Source organism: Somniosus microcephalus, chromosome 4, assembly GCF_052327205.1.
Source record: "Somniosus microcephalus isolate GS21.2 chromosome 4, FLI_Smic_1.0, whole genome shotgun sequence".
In the NCBI taxonomy this organism is placed as follows: Eukaryota; Metazoa; Chordata; class Chondrichthyes; order Squaliformes; family Somniosidae; genus Somniosus; species Somniosus microcephalus.
The window spans coordinates 42,661,370-42,679,421 of record NC_140990.1 but is presented as its reverse complement, the minus strand read 5'-3'; the positions used below and the strand labels follow the sequence as shown (position 1 = coordinate 42,679,421).

The window sequence follows — 18,052 nt, the reverse complement described above, 5'->3', positions numbered from 1 at the left end:
CCTCCTCATTTCTGTCCTAAGTGGCTTACCCCTTATCCTTAGACTGTGACCCCTGGTTCTGGATTCCCCGACCATCGGGAACATCCTTCCTGCATTTAGTCTGTCCAGTCCTGTTAGAATTTTAGAAGTTTCAATGAGATCCCCTCTCATTCTTCTAAACTCCAGCGAGTACAAGCCCAATCGACCCAATCTCTCCTCATACGTCATTCCTGCCATCCCAGGTATCAACCTGGTGAATCTTCGCTGAACTCCTTCCATGGCAAGAACATCCTTCCTCCGATAAGGTGACCAAAACTGCACACAATACTCAAGATGTGGTCTCACCAAGGCCCTGTATAACTGCAGCAAGACATCCTTGTTCCTGTACTCAAACCCTCTCGCTACTTGCCATTTGCCTTCTTAACCGCCTGCTGCACCTGCACGCTTACCTTCAGCGACTGGTGCACAAGGACACCCAGGTCTCATTGCACTTCCCCTTCTCCCAATCTATTGCCATTCAAATAATAATCTGCCTTCCTGTTTTTGCCACCAAAATGGATAACCTCACATTTATCCATGTTATATTGCATCTGCCATGCTTTTGCCCAATCACCCAACCTGTCCAAATCATCCTGGAATTTCTCGGCATCCTCCTCACAGCACACACGCCCACCCAGCTTTGTGTCATCTGAAAATTTGGAGATATTACATCTAGTTCCCTTGTCTAGATCATTAATATATATTGTGAATAGCTGGGGTCCTAGCACCGATCCCTGCGGTACCCCACTAGTCACTGCCTGCCACTCGGGAAAAGAGCCGTTTATTCCAACTCTTTGCTTTCTGTCTGCCAACCAGTTCTCTATCCAAGTCAGTACCTTGCCCCCAATCCCATGTGCTTTAACTTTACACGCTAATCTCTTATGTGGGACCTTATCGAAAGCCTTCTGAAAGTCCAAATACACCACATCCACTGGTTCTCCCTTATCTATTCTACCAGTTACATCCTCAAAAAATTCCAGTAGATTAGTCAAGCACGATTTACCTTTTGTAAATCCATGTTGACTTTGTCCGATCCTGTCACTGTTTCCCATGTGCTCTGCTATTACATCTTTTATAATGGACTCTAGCATTTTCCCCACTACGGATGTCAGGCTTACCGGTCTATAATTCCCCGTTTTCTCTCTACCACCTTTTTTGAATAGTGGGGTTACATTAGCTACCCTCCAATCCATGGGAACTGTTCCAGAATCTATAGAATTTTGGAAGATGACCAGCAATGCATCTACTATTTTTAGGGCCACTTCCTTAAGTACCCTAGGATGTAGATTGTCAGGCCCTGGGGATTTATCGGCCTTCAATGCCATCAATTTCCCTGACACCATTTCCCTACACTGATTTCATTCAGTTCCTCCCTCTCATTAGACCCTATGTTCCCCGACATCTCTGGGAGTTTATTTGTGTCCTCCTTTGTGAAGACAGAACCAAAGTATGTATTTAATTGGTCTGCCATTTCTTTGTTCCCCATCATTAATTCCCCTGATTCTGACTGCAAGGGACCTACACTTGACTTCACCAATCTTTTTCTCTTCACATATCTATAGAAGATTTGCCATGGTGCCAGGAAGTTGGCTGCTGCTGCCTTCCCCCGATAAGCCATCTCCCTCAACAATATCCAAATTGGTATATCTGTTTGAGAGGGGGATGGCCACAGGGGACCCCTGCACTACCTGATTCGGCCTCAACTGGAGTATTGTGCCCAATTCTGGGCATTGCACTTTATGAAGGATGTGAAGGCCTTAGAGAGGGTGCAGAAAAGATTTACAAGAATGGTTCCAGGGATGAGGGACTTCAGTTATGTGGATAGACTGGAGAAACCTTAGAGCAGAGGTTGAGATGAGATTTGATAGAGATGTTCAAAATCATGAGGGTTCTGGACAGAGTAGATAGAGGGAAACTGTTCCCATTGGCGGAAGGGTCGAGAACCAGAGGACACAGATTTAAGGTGATTGGCAGAAGAACCAAAGGCGACATGAGGAAAAACTTTTTTATGCAGCGAGTGGTTAGGATCTGGAATGCACTGCCTGAAAGGGTGGTGGAGGCAGATTCAATCAGGGCTTTCAAAAGGGAATTGGATAAGTACCTGAAGTAAAGAAATTTGCAGGGTTACGGGGAAAGGGCAGGGAGTGGGACTAGCTGAAGTGATCTTGCAGAGAGCCGGCATGGGCTCGATGGGCCGAATGGCCTCCTTCTGTGCTGTAACCATTCTATGATTCAATAAAATATTAGAAAGTTTGTTCTACAGAAGCACGGGTTTATCTGCTTTCATTCATGAATTTAAAAAGTCTCTATTAAAACCTGAGCCAGTGTGTTGTGAGACAAATAGCCTTGTGTCCAATAAGGGGAATAAAGGCCCACAGCCTCCCCTGGCCCCGGGCCCTGAACAAGGGACTGGAGAAACTCGCTGCCCTGCGGATCAGACAATCAGCCGGCGCTAGTCCCGCCCCTCGGGCTCCCCGATTGGTTGGAGGACCGGCCGTCGGCTCGCTCTTAAGCCCCGCCCACTCACTCCCTATTGGTCGGAAGCTCCCGTCAATCAGGCCGCTGGTCCAGGTCACGTGTCCCCGAGGAGCTCACGTGACCGTCCAACTGACGCCGCTCCGTCAGCAGCCTCGCGGACTCTCAGGTTTTTCTATTTCAATTTATTCTCTCCCGATCCACCCCTCCCCCCCACTCTGCGCGATTCTCCACCCAATCGGAGCGGAGAAAACTCACTTTGCGTCACCGATCGCGACTCTGTAACTGACACCGAGGCCTTTCCCGGAATGCCCCGCGCCGACTCCGTCCGGCAGGATCCGAGTGCGCAGGCGCAGCTCCGCGTGGGGGAGGGGGGATGGTCTCCTCTGGGCATGCGCGGTTATTACCCTTGGTGACCGGGAGGGGTCGCTGTGCCGTACTCGGCCCAAACCGCCGTCCTGCGTGCGCATGCGCAGACTCTCGCCTGTCTATCAACCAACCGCCAGAAGAGGTCGCTGGTGAGTCCAGTGCAGAAAGAAAGACTTGCATTTACATAGCGCCTTTCACCACCACCGGATGTCCCAAAGCGCTTTATAGCCAATGAAGTACTTTTGAAGTGTTGTCACTGTTGTAATGTAAGAAACGCAGCAGTCAATTAGCGCACAGCAAGCTCCCACAAACAGCAATCTGATAATCTATCATTTTGTTATGTTAATTGAGGGATAACCAGTGAAACATAGAAGATAGGAGCAGGAGTCGGCCATTCAGCCCCTCGAGCCTGCTCCACCATTCAATGAGATCATGGCTGATCATCCAAACTCAGTACCCTGTCTCTGCCTTCTCCCCATATCCCTTGATCCCTTTAGCCTTAAGAAAGATATCTAACTCCTTCTTGAATATATTTAATGATTTGGCCTCCACCACCTTCTGTGGTAGAGAATTCCACAGGTTCACCACTCCCTGGGTGAAGAAATTCCTCCTCATCTCTGTCTTAAATGGCTTACCCCTTATCCTTAGACTGTGACCCCTGGTTTGGACTCCCCGACCATCGGGAACATCGTTCCTGCATCTAGTCTGTCTAGTCCTGTTAGAATTTTATCAGTTTCAATGAGATCCCCTCTCATTCTTCTAAACTCCAGCGAGTATAAGCCCAATCGACCCAAACTCTCCTCATACGTCATTCCTGCCATCCCAGGTATCAGCCTGGTGAATCTTCACTGCACTCCCTCCATGGCAAGAACATCCTTCCTCAGATAAGGCGACCAAAACTGCACACAATACTCAAGGTGTGGTCTCACCAAGACATTCTTGTTCCTGTACTCGAACCTTCTCGCTACGAAGGCCAACATACCATTTGCCTTCTTAACCGCCTGCTGCACCTGCATGCTTACCTTCAGCGACTGGTGCACAAGGACACCCAGGACTCGTTGCACTTCCCATTCTCCCAATCTATTGCCGTTCAGATAATAATCTGCCTTCCTGTTATTGACACCAATGTGGATAACCTTGCATTTATCCACATTATACTGCATCTGCCATGCATCTGCCCAATCACCCAACCTATCCAAATCATACTGGAGTTTCTCGGCATCCTCCTCACAGCACACATGCCCACCCAGCTTTGTGTCGTCTGCAAATTTGGAGATATTACATCTAGTTCTTTACATAGGAGCAGGAGTGGGCCATTCGGCCCCTCGAGTTGCTCTGCCATTAAATGAGATCATGGCTGATCTTCTGCCTCAACTCCATTCACCAGCCCTATCGCCATATCCCTTGATGCCCTTACTGGTCAGAAATCTATCGACTTCTGTTTTGAATATACCCAATGACTGAGCCTCCACAGCCCTCTGGGGTAGAGAATTCCAAAGATTCACCACCCTCTGTGTGAAGAAATTTCTTCTCATCTCAGTCCTGAATGGCCGACCCTTTATCCTGAGGCTGTGGCCCCTGGTTCTAGACTCCCCAGCCAAGGGAAACATTGCCCAGTTACAGGAGTTATTAACATCAGTAGAAACAAAACCCAATTGTCAGAATGAACATGGTTCAGTCCTGGATGTGATTAACAGCAGCAATAACAGCAGAATCCAAACCCTGCAGTCACTTGTGAACTCGCTGGTGTCTCAGCAGGGTGGATGACTGAATGAATCCCTCCCCACACTCAGAGCAGGTGAACGGCTTCTCCCCAGTGTGAACTCGCTGGTGAGTTAGCAGGTTGGATAACTGAGTGAATCCCTTCCCACACATGGAGCAGGTGAATGGCCTCTCCACAGTATGAACTCGCTGGTGTACAGTGAGTTCAGATGATCGCCTGAACCCAGTCCCACAGTGAGAGCACCTGAACGGTCTCTCGTCAGTGTGAATACGTTGATGGCATGTCAGTTCCCCAGAACTTTTATAGCACTTCCCACAGTCCGGGCATTTAAAAGGTCTCTCATCAGTGTGAACTCGCTGGTGACTCAGCAGGGTGGATGATAGACTGAATATTTTCCCACACACGGAGCAGGTGAACGGCCTCTCCCCAGTGTGACTGCGCTTGTGTGTCGATAGGCCAGAGGATCGGCTGAAGCCCCGTCCACACACAGAACATGTGTACGGTTTCTCCCCGCTGTGAACGGTGCTTTTTGCTTCCATGTTCAGAGGCCGATGATATTCAGATCTGATGAGTCGAGTGACTCTGTCAGATCTTGACGTGATGTTTGGTTTGAGCTTACCGTCGGTAAATCCTCCCCTTCTAATGCCCTGTAAAATTAATATAAAACAGGGAGCGTGAGAGAGAACCCAGAAAAACAGGTTGTGAAATTGAGCTCAATAAATCTGGTCGTTTGTGGAGCCGGCACCGGAAAAAAGTGACCATGAAAGCTGCCGGATTGTCATAAAATCCCAACTGGTTCACTGATGTCCCTCAGGGAAGGCAATCCAGCACCTGGTCTGGGCCTACACACGACTCTGACCTCTATAGGAGGAGAGAGAGGTGGGAGGGGGAGGAGTCGAAGGAAAGGAACTTTATACATCTGAACTTTGACAGAACCTCCAAAACACGCAACCTCCACCACCTAGAAGGACAAGGGCAGCTGTTACATGGGAGCACCATCATCTCCAAGTTCCCCTCCAAGTCACACACCATCCTGACTTAGACATATTCATTGTTACTGGGTCAAAATCCTGGAACTCCTGACCTAACAACATTGTGGGAGTACCTTCACCACACGGACTGCAGCAGTTCAAGAAGGTGACTCACCGCTCCCTTCTCAACGGGCAACTGGGGATTGGCCATATTTGCTGCTCTTGCGAGCGACGCCCACATCCCAAGAATGAATTAAAGCAAATCTGTAGATATAAACTGGATTAAAAGCCTGTACAGAAATACGTGTTCCTAAAACAATATTCTTTTACATTGTAGGGACAGTGTCTGTTTAACAACCTAACCTCCCCCAGAATCCACCTCCCTTGACAGTCTCACATTGGAAATTGTTGGGTCCTCCTGGGCTCAGAAGTACTGGGGGTTAAACCCAGCAGCTTCTCCTCCATCTCCACTCCAGCTCAAACTGAAGCAACAAAAAGACCTACACAGGTGGCCAGGGACCTACCTTCCGTCAGCCTGCAATAAAACTCTTCCCCACAGCCGCTGACTAATGGCGGCCGCAGCACCCACAATTCCCCGCGCCCCAGAAACCGCTCTGATTCTGATTGAGTTTTTTGATGAGGTAACAGAGAGGGTTGATGAGAGCAATGCGGTTAATGTGTACATGGATTTCCAAAAGGCGTTCGACAAGTGCCACATAATAGGCTTGCCAGCAAAGTTGAAGCCCATGGAATAAAAGTGACAGTGGCAGCATGGATACGAAATTGGCTAAGTGACAGAAAACAGAGAGTAGTGGTGAACGGTTGTTTTTCGGACTGGAGGAAGGTACACAGTGGTGTTCCCCAGGGGTCGGTACTAGGACCACTGCTTTACTTGACATATATTAATGACTTAGACTTGGGTGTACAGGACACAATTTCAAAATTTGCAGATGACACAAAACTTGGAAGTATAGTGAACAGTGAGGGGGATAGTGATAGACTTCAAGAGGACAGAGACAGGCTGGTGGAATGGGCGGACACGTGGCAGATAAAATTTAATGCAGAAAAGTGCGAAGTGATACATTTTGGTAGGAAGAACGAGGAGAGGTAATATAAACTAAAGGGTACAATCCTAAAGTGGGTGCATGAACAGAGAGACCTGGGGGTATGTGTGCACAAATCATTGAAGGTAGCAGGGCAGGTTGAGAAAGCGGTTAAAAAAGCATACGGGATCCTGGACTTTATAAATAGAGGCAGAGAGTCCAAAAGCAAGGAAGTTATGATGAACCTTTATAAAACACTGGTTCGGCCTCAACTGGAGAATTGTGTCCAATTCTGGGCACCGCACTTTATGAAGGATGTCAAGGCCTTAGAGATGGTGCAGAAAAGATTTACAAGAATGGTTCCAGGGATAAGGGATGAGGGACTTCAGTTACGTGGATAGACTGGAGAAGCTGGGGTTGTTCTCCTTAGAGCAGAGAAGGTTGGGAGATTTGATGGAGGTGTTCAAAATAATGAGGGTCTAGACAGAGTAGATAGAGGGAAACTGTTCCCATTGGCGGAAGGGTCGAGAACCAGAAGACACAGATTTAAGGTGATTGGCAGAAGAACCAAAGGCGACATGAGGAAAAACTTTTTTATGCAGCGAGTGGTGAGGATCTGGAATGCACTGCCTGAAAGGATGGTGGAGGCAGATTCAATCACAGCTTTCAAAAGGGAATTGGATAAGTACCCGAAGTAAAGAAATGTGCAGGGTTACGGGGAAAGGGCAGGGAGTGGGACTCACTGAAGTGGTCTTGCAGAGAGCCGGCACGGGCTCGACGGGCCGAATGGCCTCCTTCTGTGCTGTAACCATTCTATGATTCTATAAAATATTAGAAAGTTTGTTCCACAGAAGCACAGGTTTTATCTGCTTTTATTGATGAATTTAAAAAGTCTCTATTAAAACCTGAGCCAGTGTGTTGTGAGACAAAGAGCCTTGTGTCCAATAAGGGGAATAAAGGCCCACAGCCTCCCCTGGCCCCAGGCCCTGAACAAGGGACTGGAGAAACTCGCTGCCCTGCGGATCAGACAATCAGCCTGCGCTAGTCCCGCCCCTCGGGCTCCCCGATTGGTTGGAAGACCCGCCGCCGGCTCGCTCCTCCAGACCCGCCCTGCTCGCTCCCTATTGGTCGGAAGCTCCCGTCAATCAGGCTGTGGGCCCGGGTCACGTGTCCCTCACCGACTTTACAAAGAAAGCCTCGCGCGGTCGCCGGGCGGAGCTGCAGGGAGCGGGATCGGGAGATTAATAAACTGCGGGTAGGCTGCGCCGCAGGGTTTATAAAGTTGGAGAACGGCCTGAGGCCCGAATGAGATTCAGCGGCCCGGTCAGTGTTCCATCGGACGGCAGCGGTGAGGCTTTTCCTTGGTGATAGGCCCGGGTTACGCGCCGCCATCTTGGTGGAGGAAAGACAGGTCGGTTCCACCTGCAGCACAGCGCATGCGCGGTCATCTTGGTATGGGAACAGGCAGTGGGCGGGGCTTCAGGGCCCCAGTGGCCTTTACCCGGAATGCCCCGCGCCGACTCCGTCCGACAGGATCCGAGTGCGCAGGCGCAGCTCCGAGTGGGGGAGGGGGTTGGTCTACTCTGGGCATGCGCGGTTATTACCCTTGGTGACCGGGAGGGGTCGCTGTGCCGGACTCAGCACAAACAGCCGTCCCGTGTGCGCCTGCGCAGATTCTCAGCTGTCTATCAACCGTCAGCCAGAAGAGGTTGCTGGTGAGACCAGTGAAGGAAGAAAGACTTGCATTTATATAGCGCCTTTCACCACCACCGGACGTCCCAAAGCGCTTTATAGCCAATGAAGTACTGTTTGAAGTGTTGTCACTGTTGTAATGTAAGAAACGCAGCAGTCAATTAGCGCACAGCAAGCTCTCACAAACAGCAATCTGATAATCTATCATTTTGTTATGTTAATTGAGGGATAACCATTGAAACATAGAAGATAGGAGCAGGAGTAGGCCATTCGGCCCCTCGAGCCTGCTCTGTCATTCAATGAGATCATGGCTGATCATCCAAACTCAGTGCCCTGTCCCTGCCTTCTCCCCATATCCCTTGATCCCTTTAGTCTTAAGAAATATATCTAACTCCTTCTTGAATATATTTAATGAATTGGCCTCTACTGCCTTCTGTGGTAGAGAATTCCACAGGTTCACCACTCTCTGGGTGAAGAAATTCCTCCTCATCTCTGTCTTAAATGGCCTACCCCTTATCCTTAGACTGTGACCGCTGGTTTGGACTCCCCGACCATCGGGAACATCCTTCCTGCATCTAGTCTGTCTAGTCCTGTTAGGATTTTAGAAGTTTCAATGAGATCCCCTCTCATTCTTCTAAACTCCAGCGAGTATAAGCCCAATCGACCCAATCTCTCCTCATACGTCATTCCTGCCATCCCAGGTATCAGTCTGGTGAATCTTCGCTGCACTCCCTCCATGGCAAGAACATCCTTCCTCAGATAAGGCGACCAAAACTGCACACAATACTCAAGGTGTGGTCTCACCAATGCCCTGTACAACTGCAACAAGACATCCTTGTTTCTGTACTCTAACTTTCTCGCTATGACGGCCAACATACCATTTGCCTTCTTAACCGCCTGCTGCACCTGCATGCTTACCTTCAGCGACTGGTGCACAAGGACACCCAGGTCTCGTTGCACTTCCCCTTCTCCCAATCTATTGCTGTTCAGATAATAATCTGCCTTCCTGTTATTGACACCAAAGTGGATAACCTCGCATTTATCCACATTATACTGCATCTGCCATGCAGCTGCCCAATCACCCAATCACCCAACCTATCCAAATCATACTGGAGTTTCTCGGCATCCTCCTCACAGCACACATGCCCACCCAGCTTTGTGTCGTCTGCAATCTTGGAGATATTACATCTAATTGTTTACATAGGAGCAGGAGTGGGCCATTCGGCCCCTCGAGCCTGCTCCGCCATTAAATGAGATCGTGGCTGATCTTCTGCCTCAACTCCATTCACCAGCCCTATCGCCATATCCCTTGATGCCCTTACTGGTCAGAAATCTATCGACTTCTGTTTTGAATATACCCTATGACTGAGCCTCCACAGCCCTCTGGGGTGGAGAATTCCAAAGATTCACCACCCTCTGTGTGAAGAAATGTCTTCTCATCTCAGTCCTGAATGGCCGACCCTTTACCCTGAGGCTGTGGCCCCTGGTTCCAGACTCCCCAGCCAAGGGAAACATTCTCCCAGCATCCATCCTATCAAGCCCTGTAATAATTTTGTATGCTTCAATGAGATCCCCTCTCATTCTTCTGAATTCAAGAGAATAAAGGCCTAGTTTACTCAATCTCTTCCCATACGACAGTTCCGCCATCCCAGGAATCAATCTCGTGAACCTTTGTTGCACTCCCTCTATGGCAAGTATATCCTTCCTTAGGTAAGGAGACCAAAATTGTACACAGTACTCCAGGTGTGGTCTCACCAAGGCCCTATATAATTGGAGTAACACTTCTTTATCCTGTACTCAAATCCTCTTGTAATGTCAATCAACCAACAGCTGGAAGAGGTCGCTGGTGAGACCAGTGAAGAAAGAAAGACTTGCATTTATATAGCGCCTTTCACCACCACTGGACATCCCAAAGTGTTTTACAGCCAATGAAGTACTTTTGAAGTGTAGTCACTGTTGTAATGTAAGAAACGCAGCAGTCAATTAGCGCACAGCAAGCTCCCACAAACAGCAATCTGATAATGACCAGATAATCTATCTTTTTATGTTGATTGAGAGATAAACATTGGCTCGGAGACTGGGGATAACTGCCCTGCTCTTTCCCACATTACAACAGTGACTACTTCATTGTAGTACTTCATTGGCTGTAAAGCACTTCAAGACATCTGGTGGTCATGAAAGCACTGTATAAATGCAAGTCTTTCTTTCTCGAAATAGTGCCATGGGATCTTTTACATCGACCTGAGAGAGCAGACAGGGCCTCAGTTTAATGTCTCATCCGAAAGACGGCACCTCCGACAGTGCAGCACTCCCTCAGCACTGCACTGGAGTGTCAGCCTAGATTTTTGTGCTCAAGTCTCTGGAGTGGGACTTGAACCCACAACTTTCTGACTCAGAGGCGAGAGTGCTACCAACTGAGCCACTGGCTGACACTAAAGAACAAGCAGTTCTGACAAAAGGTCATCGACCTGAAACGTTAACTATGTTTCTCTCTCCACAGATGCTGCCTGACCTGCTGGGTATTTCCAGCATTTTCTGTTTTTATTAAAGAAACGAGGGAGTGATTGCTGACAGTAAGATCGTTGGGTCGTCCTGCGCATGCGCACCTCCCTCCGGCTGAGGCGAAACACCGACTCACCCCCACCTGAGCCGCGCACACATACCAGATGTTGCGGCTTTGCATGTATACCCGATGTTCCAACCGCGGGGTTTTGTGTGCTGAGCATGCGCGTTGCGGACCGATCGGGGCGGGCGATTGTGGAGCAGGAGGGAAAGCGCGGGGGCCATGAGCACATGTGCGGGACTCAGTGTCAACAGAGTGTTTCTGGAGCGCCGGGGCTTGTGGGTATTACAGCCGCCATTACTGCTGATTTTTTCAACCAACCTGTGCAGCAGCTGGGGCCTGAAAATCAGCTTCACTGCCCCTAGGTTCGGAAAGAGGAAAATTAAACAACAGTTTGCCTCTGATCCTTTTTTGATCTCAATTTACAGGGTTATAGAAGTGGAGCAGTTACAGGTGGGAAGCTCAGACCAAACATCATGTCAAGATCTGACAGAGTCGCTCGATTCATCCAGACTTGAATATCATCGGCCTTTGCACATGGAAGGAGAAAGCAGCGATCGCAGCGATGACAAACCTCACACGTGTTCAGTGTGTGGACGCGGATTCAGCCGATCGCCTGACCTGGCGAGACATGTTCACCGTCACACCGGGGAGAAATCGGGTAAAGGTGGGGACGGTGGGAAGGGATTCAGTTCCCCATCTACAATAGAAGTTCAACAGCACAGTCGCACCAGGGACAGTCCATTCACCTGCTCCGTGTGTGGAAAGGGATTTGTTTGTTCATCCCACCTGCAAACACACCAGCGAGTTCACACTGGGGAGAGACCATTTCAGTGTTCTGACTGTGGGAAGAACTTTAAAAGCCCCGGTGAACTGAAGAAACACCAGCGAGTTCACACTGAGGAGAGACCATTTCGGTGTCCTGACTGCGGGAAGAGCTTTAAAAGCCCCCAGTATCTGAAGGAACACCAGCGAGCTCACACTGATGAGAGACCATTTCAGTGTCCTGACTGTGGGAAGAGCTTTAAAAGCTCCGGGGAACTGAAGCGACACCAGCGAGCTCACACTGATGAGAGACCGTTTCAGTGTTCTGACTGTGGGAAGAGCTTTAAAAGCGCCAGGGATCTGAAGGAACACCAGCAAGCTCACACTGACGAGAGACCATTTCAGTGTCCTAACTGTGGGAAGAGCTTTAAAAGCGCCAGGCAACTGAAGGAACACCAGCGAGCTCACACTGACGAGAGACCATTTCAGTGTCCTGACTGCGGGAAGAGCTTTAAAAGCCCCCAGGATCTGAAGCAACACCAGCGAGCTCACACTGATGAGAGGCCATTTCAGTGTTCTGACTGTGGGAAGAGCTTTAAAAACTCCGGGGAACTGAAGCGACACCAGCGAGTTCACACTGATGAGAGACCATTTCAGTGTTCTGACTGTGGGAAGAGCTTTAAAAGCCCCGGGGAACTGAAGGAACACCAGCGAGCTCACACTGGTGAGAGGCCGTTCACCTGCTCCGTGTGTGGGAAGGGATTCACTCAGTCATCCAACCTGCTGACACATCAGCGAGTTCACACTGGAGAGAAACCCTTTAAATGTTCTGACTGTGGAAAGAGCTTTAAACGCTCCGGGGAGCTGAAGAGACACCAGCGAGTTAACACTGGGGAGAGGCCGTTCATCTGCTCTGTGTGTGGGAAGGGATTCAATAAATCATCCACCCTCCTGTCACACCAGCTTGTTCACACTGACGAGAGACCCTTTAAATGTTCTGACTGTGGGAAGAGTTTTAAAAGCCCCAGGGATCTGAAGGAACACCAGCTTGTTCACACTGACGAGAGACCCTTTAAATGTTCTGACTGTGGGAAGAGTTTTAAAAGCTCGAAGAACCTTAAGAGACACCAGCGTGTTCACACTGATCATCGAATCTAACAGCACAGAAGGAGGTGATTCGGCCCATCGTGTCTGTGCCGGCTCTTTGAAAGAGCTGTCCAATTTAGTCCCAAACCCCAGCTTTATCCCCAGAACTCTGCAAACTAGTCCTCTTCAAGTACATGTCCAATTACTGTTTGAAAGTTCCTGTGGAACCTGATTCCAGCATCCTTTCAGATGGTGCGTTCCAGATCTTAACAACCCTCTGTGTGAAAACAATTCTCCTCATTTCCCTCTAGTTCTTTTAGCAACTATTTTAAATCTGTGACCTTTGGTTACCGACCAACTTGCCAGAGTGAACAGTGTCTCCCTACTTGCTCGATCAAAACCGCTCATCATTTATGCGCTGCCATCTTAGTGGAGCGAAGACGGACCAGTTCCACCTGCAGCACGGCGCATGCGCGGCCATCTTGGTACAGGAACAGAGAGTGGGCGGGGCTTCACGGACCCAGTGACCAGGAGAGACAATCATTGACTCATTGATTTTATTCTCACTCTGCACACAGTGGGTGGAGAACTGAACCCAACCAGAGTATAGGGAGGGGAAAACTGGGAGTGGAGGAAAGAAATGTTGGAGATGGTGCGATGGGTTTGGATTTCAGCACAGGGAGGAGGGAGAGTGTGTGGGACGGGGAACAAGAGAGGAAAGAATGTTCCATAGAAACTAGAATTGTCTGTTCTGAATTTCTATCCTGTACTTACAGTGATGACTTTTGTAAACTCCTTTTACAGGGTATTAGAAGGGGAGGATTTACAGACGGGAAACACAAACCAAACATCACATCAAGATCTGACAGAGTCACTCCATTCATCAGGACCTGAATATCATCGACCTTTGAATGTGGAAGGAGGAATGTTTGTCTGTTCTGCCTGTGGGAAAAGATTTCAAACATCAGTGAGACTGGAAAAGCACTGAGACATCCACACCAAAGTGAGAGCACTGACTGTGGAAAAGCTTTTCCCAGTTACACAACCTGAAAAAAACATTGCACCATTCACAGCGGGGAGAAACCGTACACGTGTTCTGTGTGTGGACGAGGCTTCAACCGATCGTCCAACCTGGAGAGACACAAGGACACCCACACCACGGAGAAACGGTGGAAATGTGGTGACTGTGGGAAGGGATTCAATTATCCATCCAAGCTGGAAACTCATCGGCGCACTCACTCCGGGGAGAGGCCGTTCTCCTGCTCCTTGTGTGGGAAGGGATTTGCAGAGTTATCCAAGCTCCAGATACACCAGCAAGTTCACACTGGGGAGAGGCCGTTCACCTGCTCCATGTGTGGAAGGGATTCGCAGAGTTATCCAAGCTCCAGATACACCAGAGAGTTCATACTGGGGAGAGGCTGTTCACGTGCATTGAATGTGGGAAGGGATTCACTCAGTTATACCATCTCCAGATACACCAGCGAGTTCACACTGGGGCGAGGCCGTTCAATTTTCAATTTCAATTTTATTTTTCACGTAACCAAATACAAGAAGTGAAATCCAGTCAGTGAAATGCTTTTTTCTTAACGAACCGAGCGCACCAAGCAGCAAAGGACACTTAGCTGCCTGGTACGCACGGAGCCCGCAAGGACGGCAGCCATCTTCATCGGCGCCATCACAATAGGGTCCGCTCTCGCTTCGATCCGCCCTTCCTGCACTCCTGCCCGACAATCTTCAGCCGCCATGGTATGGACGCCATCTACTGGGCTGACAGCGACTCTTTAATGTCCTTTCCATGGCGCTGGTGACTCTAGTAGCCTGTGTGTCTCTTCTTCACCTGCTCTGTGTGTGGGAAGGGATTCACTCAGTCATCCCATCTTCTGACTCACCAACTTGTTCGCACTGTTAAGAGACCATTTAGATGTTCTGACTGTGAGAAGAGCTTTAAAAACACAAGCGACCTGCTGACCCACCAACGCACTCACACTGGGGAGAGACCGTACATCTGCTCCGTGTGTGGGAAGGGATTCACTCAGTCATACACTCTGCTGAGACACCAGCGAGTTCACACTGAGGAGCGATCTTTCACCTGCTCTTATTGTGGGAAGGTTTTCACTTGGAAGTCTAACCTGCTTAATCACCAGCAAGTTCACACTGGGGAGAGACCATTCACCTGCTCCGTGTGCGGGAGGGGATTCACTCAGTCATGCACTCTGCTGAGACACCAGCGAGTTCACCAGTGATTGCAGAGGTTGGATTCTGCTGTTATTGCTGCTGTTAATCACATCCAGGACTGAACCATGTTCACTCTGGCAATTGGGCTTTGTTTCTGCTGATGTTAATAACTAGAATAACTGGGCTTGAGATTAATATTCTGGACAAATATTAAATAAATCAGCTTTGTTTCAAATACACAGTGTGTCTAATATTTGATTTCTCCATGATAAGAGGAGACTAATTGATGTTCTGTTACTGACTGTTCCATTTTTGGGCCTTTTCTTACTCTGGATTATTTCAGTTCTCATCTAGTTCACCTTCTACCACATCAAACCCCAAACTTGTTCCATTTGTGTACACGGCTTGTGGGTGTCATAGACTGAACTGTAGTGTCTCACTTTACACTCATCTGAAATTCCTTTGAACCGCCCCTTTACAGAACTACCTTGCATAAGATTTGAAATCTGTTATTTTCTGTATCATTTAACATCTCTTGGATCTGATTTTTTTTAAACTCCACACATCCTGCATGTGACAGCCTTAGAAATGTTCTGATCTTTGTAATTGTCATTGCTGATTTTGATGGTCTCTTTGATTTAATCTCTTGTTACTAACATACCTTGCACTATTTCTTTAATCGAGATAATTGTTTCAAATACTTCCTTTATCAGGTCTTTAGCTCCTCCATTGATCCCTGTCAATAATCCTCGGTCAGGGGCTGGGGTTAAGGTGAAGGATTGGGGTTAGTGGTTGGGGCCAGTGGTTATTGGTTAGGATTGGGGTTAGTGGTTGGGGCTAGTGGTTATTGGTTAGGATTGGGGTTAGTGGTTATTGGTTAGGATTGGGGTTATTGGTTAGGAATGGGGTTAGTGGTTATTGGTTAGGAATGGGGTTAGTGGTTGGGGCTAGTGGTTATTGGTTAGGATTAGGGTTAGTGGTTGGGGCTCGTGGTTATTGGTTAGGATTGGGTTAGTGGTTGGGGCCAGTGGTTATTGGTTAGGATTGGGGTTAGTGGTTGGGGCTAATGGTTATTGGTTAGGATTGGGGTTAGTGGTTGGGGCTAGTGGCTATTGGTTAGGATTGGGGTTAGTGGTTGGGGCTAGTGGTTATTGGTTAGGATTGGGGTTAGTGGTTCGGGCTAGTGGTTATTGGTTAGGATTGGGGTTAGTGGTTGGGGCTAGTGGTTATTGGTTAGGATTGGGGGTGTGGTTGGGGCTCGTGGTTATTGGTTAGGATTGGGGTTAGTGGTTATTGGTTAGGATTGGGGTTAGTGGTTGGGGTACTGGTTATTGGTTAGGATTGGGGTTAGTGGTTGAGGCTAGTGGTTATTGGTTAGGATTGGGGTTAGTGGTTGGGGATAGTGGTTACTGGTTAGGATTTGAGTTAGTGGTTGGGGTAGTGGTTATTGGTTAGGATTGGGGTTAGTGATTGGGGCTAGTGATTATTGGTTAGGATTGGGGTTAGTGATTGGGGCTAGTGATTATTGGTTAGGATTGGGGTTAGTGATTGGGGCTAGTGGTTATTGGTTAGGATTGGGGTTAGTGGTTATTGGTTAGGATTGGGGTTAGTGGTTGGGGCTCGTGGTTATTGATTAGGATTGGGGCTAGTGGTTATTGGTTAGGATTTGAGTTAGTGGTTGGGGCCAGTGGTTATTGGTTAGGATTGGGGTTAGTGGTTGGGGCTAGTGATTATTGGTTAGGATTTGAGTTAGTGGTTGGGGCCAGTAGTTATTGGTTAGGATTGGGGTTAGTGGTTATTGGTTAGGATTGGGGTTAGTAGTTGGGGTACTGGTTATTGGTTAGGATTGGGGTTCGTGGTTATTGGTTAGGATTGGGGTTAGTAGTTGGGGTACTGGTTATTGGTTAGGATTGGGGTTAGTGGTTGGGGCTAGTGGTTATTGGTTAGGATTGGGGCTCGTGGTTATTGGTTTGGATTGGAGTTAGTGGTTGGGGCTCGTGGTTATTGGTTAGGATTGGAGTTAGTGGTTGGGGCTAGTGGTTATTGGTTAGGATTGGGGTTAGTGGTTGGGGCTAGTGGTTATTGGTTAGGATTGGGGTTAGTGGTTGGGGCTAGTGGTTATTGGTTAGGATTAGGGTTAGTGGTTGGGGCTAGTGGTTATTGGTTAGGATTGGGGTTAGTGGTTGGGGCCAGTGGTTATTGGTTAGGATTGGGGTTACTGGTTGGGGCTAGTGATTATTGGTTAGGATTGGGGGTAGTGGTTGGGGCTAGTGATTATTGGTTAGGATTGGTGTTAGTGGTTGGGGCCAGTGGTTATTGGTTAGGATTGGGGTTAGTGGTTGGGGCTAGTGATTATTGGTTAGGATTGGGGGTGTGGTTGGGGCTAGTGATTATTGGTTAGAATTGGGGTTGGTGGTTATTGGTTAGGATTGGGGTTAGTGGTTGGGGTACTGGTTATTGGTTAGGATTGGGGTTAGTGGTTGAGGCTAGTGGTTATTGGTTAGGATTGGGGTTAGTGGTTGGGGCCAGTGGTTATTGGTTAGGATTGGGGTTAGTGGTTGGGGCCAGTGGTTATTGGTTAGGATTGGGGTTAGTGGTTGGGGCTAGTGATTATTGGTTAGGATTGGAGTTAGTGGTTGGGGCTAGTGGTTATTGGTTAGGATTTGAGTTAGTGGTTGGGGCCAGTGGTTATTGGTTAGGATTGGGGTTAGTGGTTGGGGCTAGTGATTATTGGTTAGGATTGGTGTTAGTGGTTGGGGCCAGTGGTTATTGGTTAGGATTGGGGTTAGTGGATGGGGCTAGTGATTATTGGTTAGGATTGGGGGTAGTGGTTGGGGCTTGTGATTATTGGTTAGGATTGGTGTTAGTGGTTGGGGCCAGTGGTTATTGGTTAGGATTGGGGTTAGTGGATGGGGCTAGTGATTATTGGTTAGGATTGGGGGTAGTGGTTGGGGCTTGTGATTATTGGTTAGGATTGGGGGTAGTGGTTGGGGCTTGTGATTATTTGTTAGGATTGGTGTCAGTGGTTGGGGCCAGTGGTTATTGGTTAGGATTGGGGTTAGTGGATGGGGCTAGTAGTTATTGGTTAGGATTGGGGTTAGTGGTTGGGGCTAGTGGTTATTGGTTAGGATTGGGGTTAGTGGTTATTGGTTAGGATTGGGGTTAGTAGTTG

At 48.5% G+C, this 18,052-nt stretch overlaps 1 protein-coding gene across 1 annotated transcript in view; it reads left to right on the top strand.

The window, feature by feature from the left end:
• Positions 1 to 15,542, top strand: part of LOC147118733 (uncharacterized) — a 96,218-nt gene extending 80,676 nt beyond the window's left edge. Inside the window, exons 4-5 of the mRNA XM_085984548.1 lie at positions 12,167 to 12,472; positions 14,656 to 15,542. Coding sequence (XP_085840674.1) covers positions 12,167 to 12,472; positions 14,656 to 14,948 — 599 coding nt within the window. The 3' untranslated portion in view covers positions 14,949 to 15,542. The remainder of the gene's footprint in view (positions 1 to 12,166; positions 12,473 to 14,655) is intronic.
• The last annotated feature ends 2,510 nt before the right edge of the window (positions 15,543 to 18,052 follow it).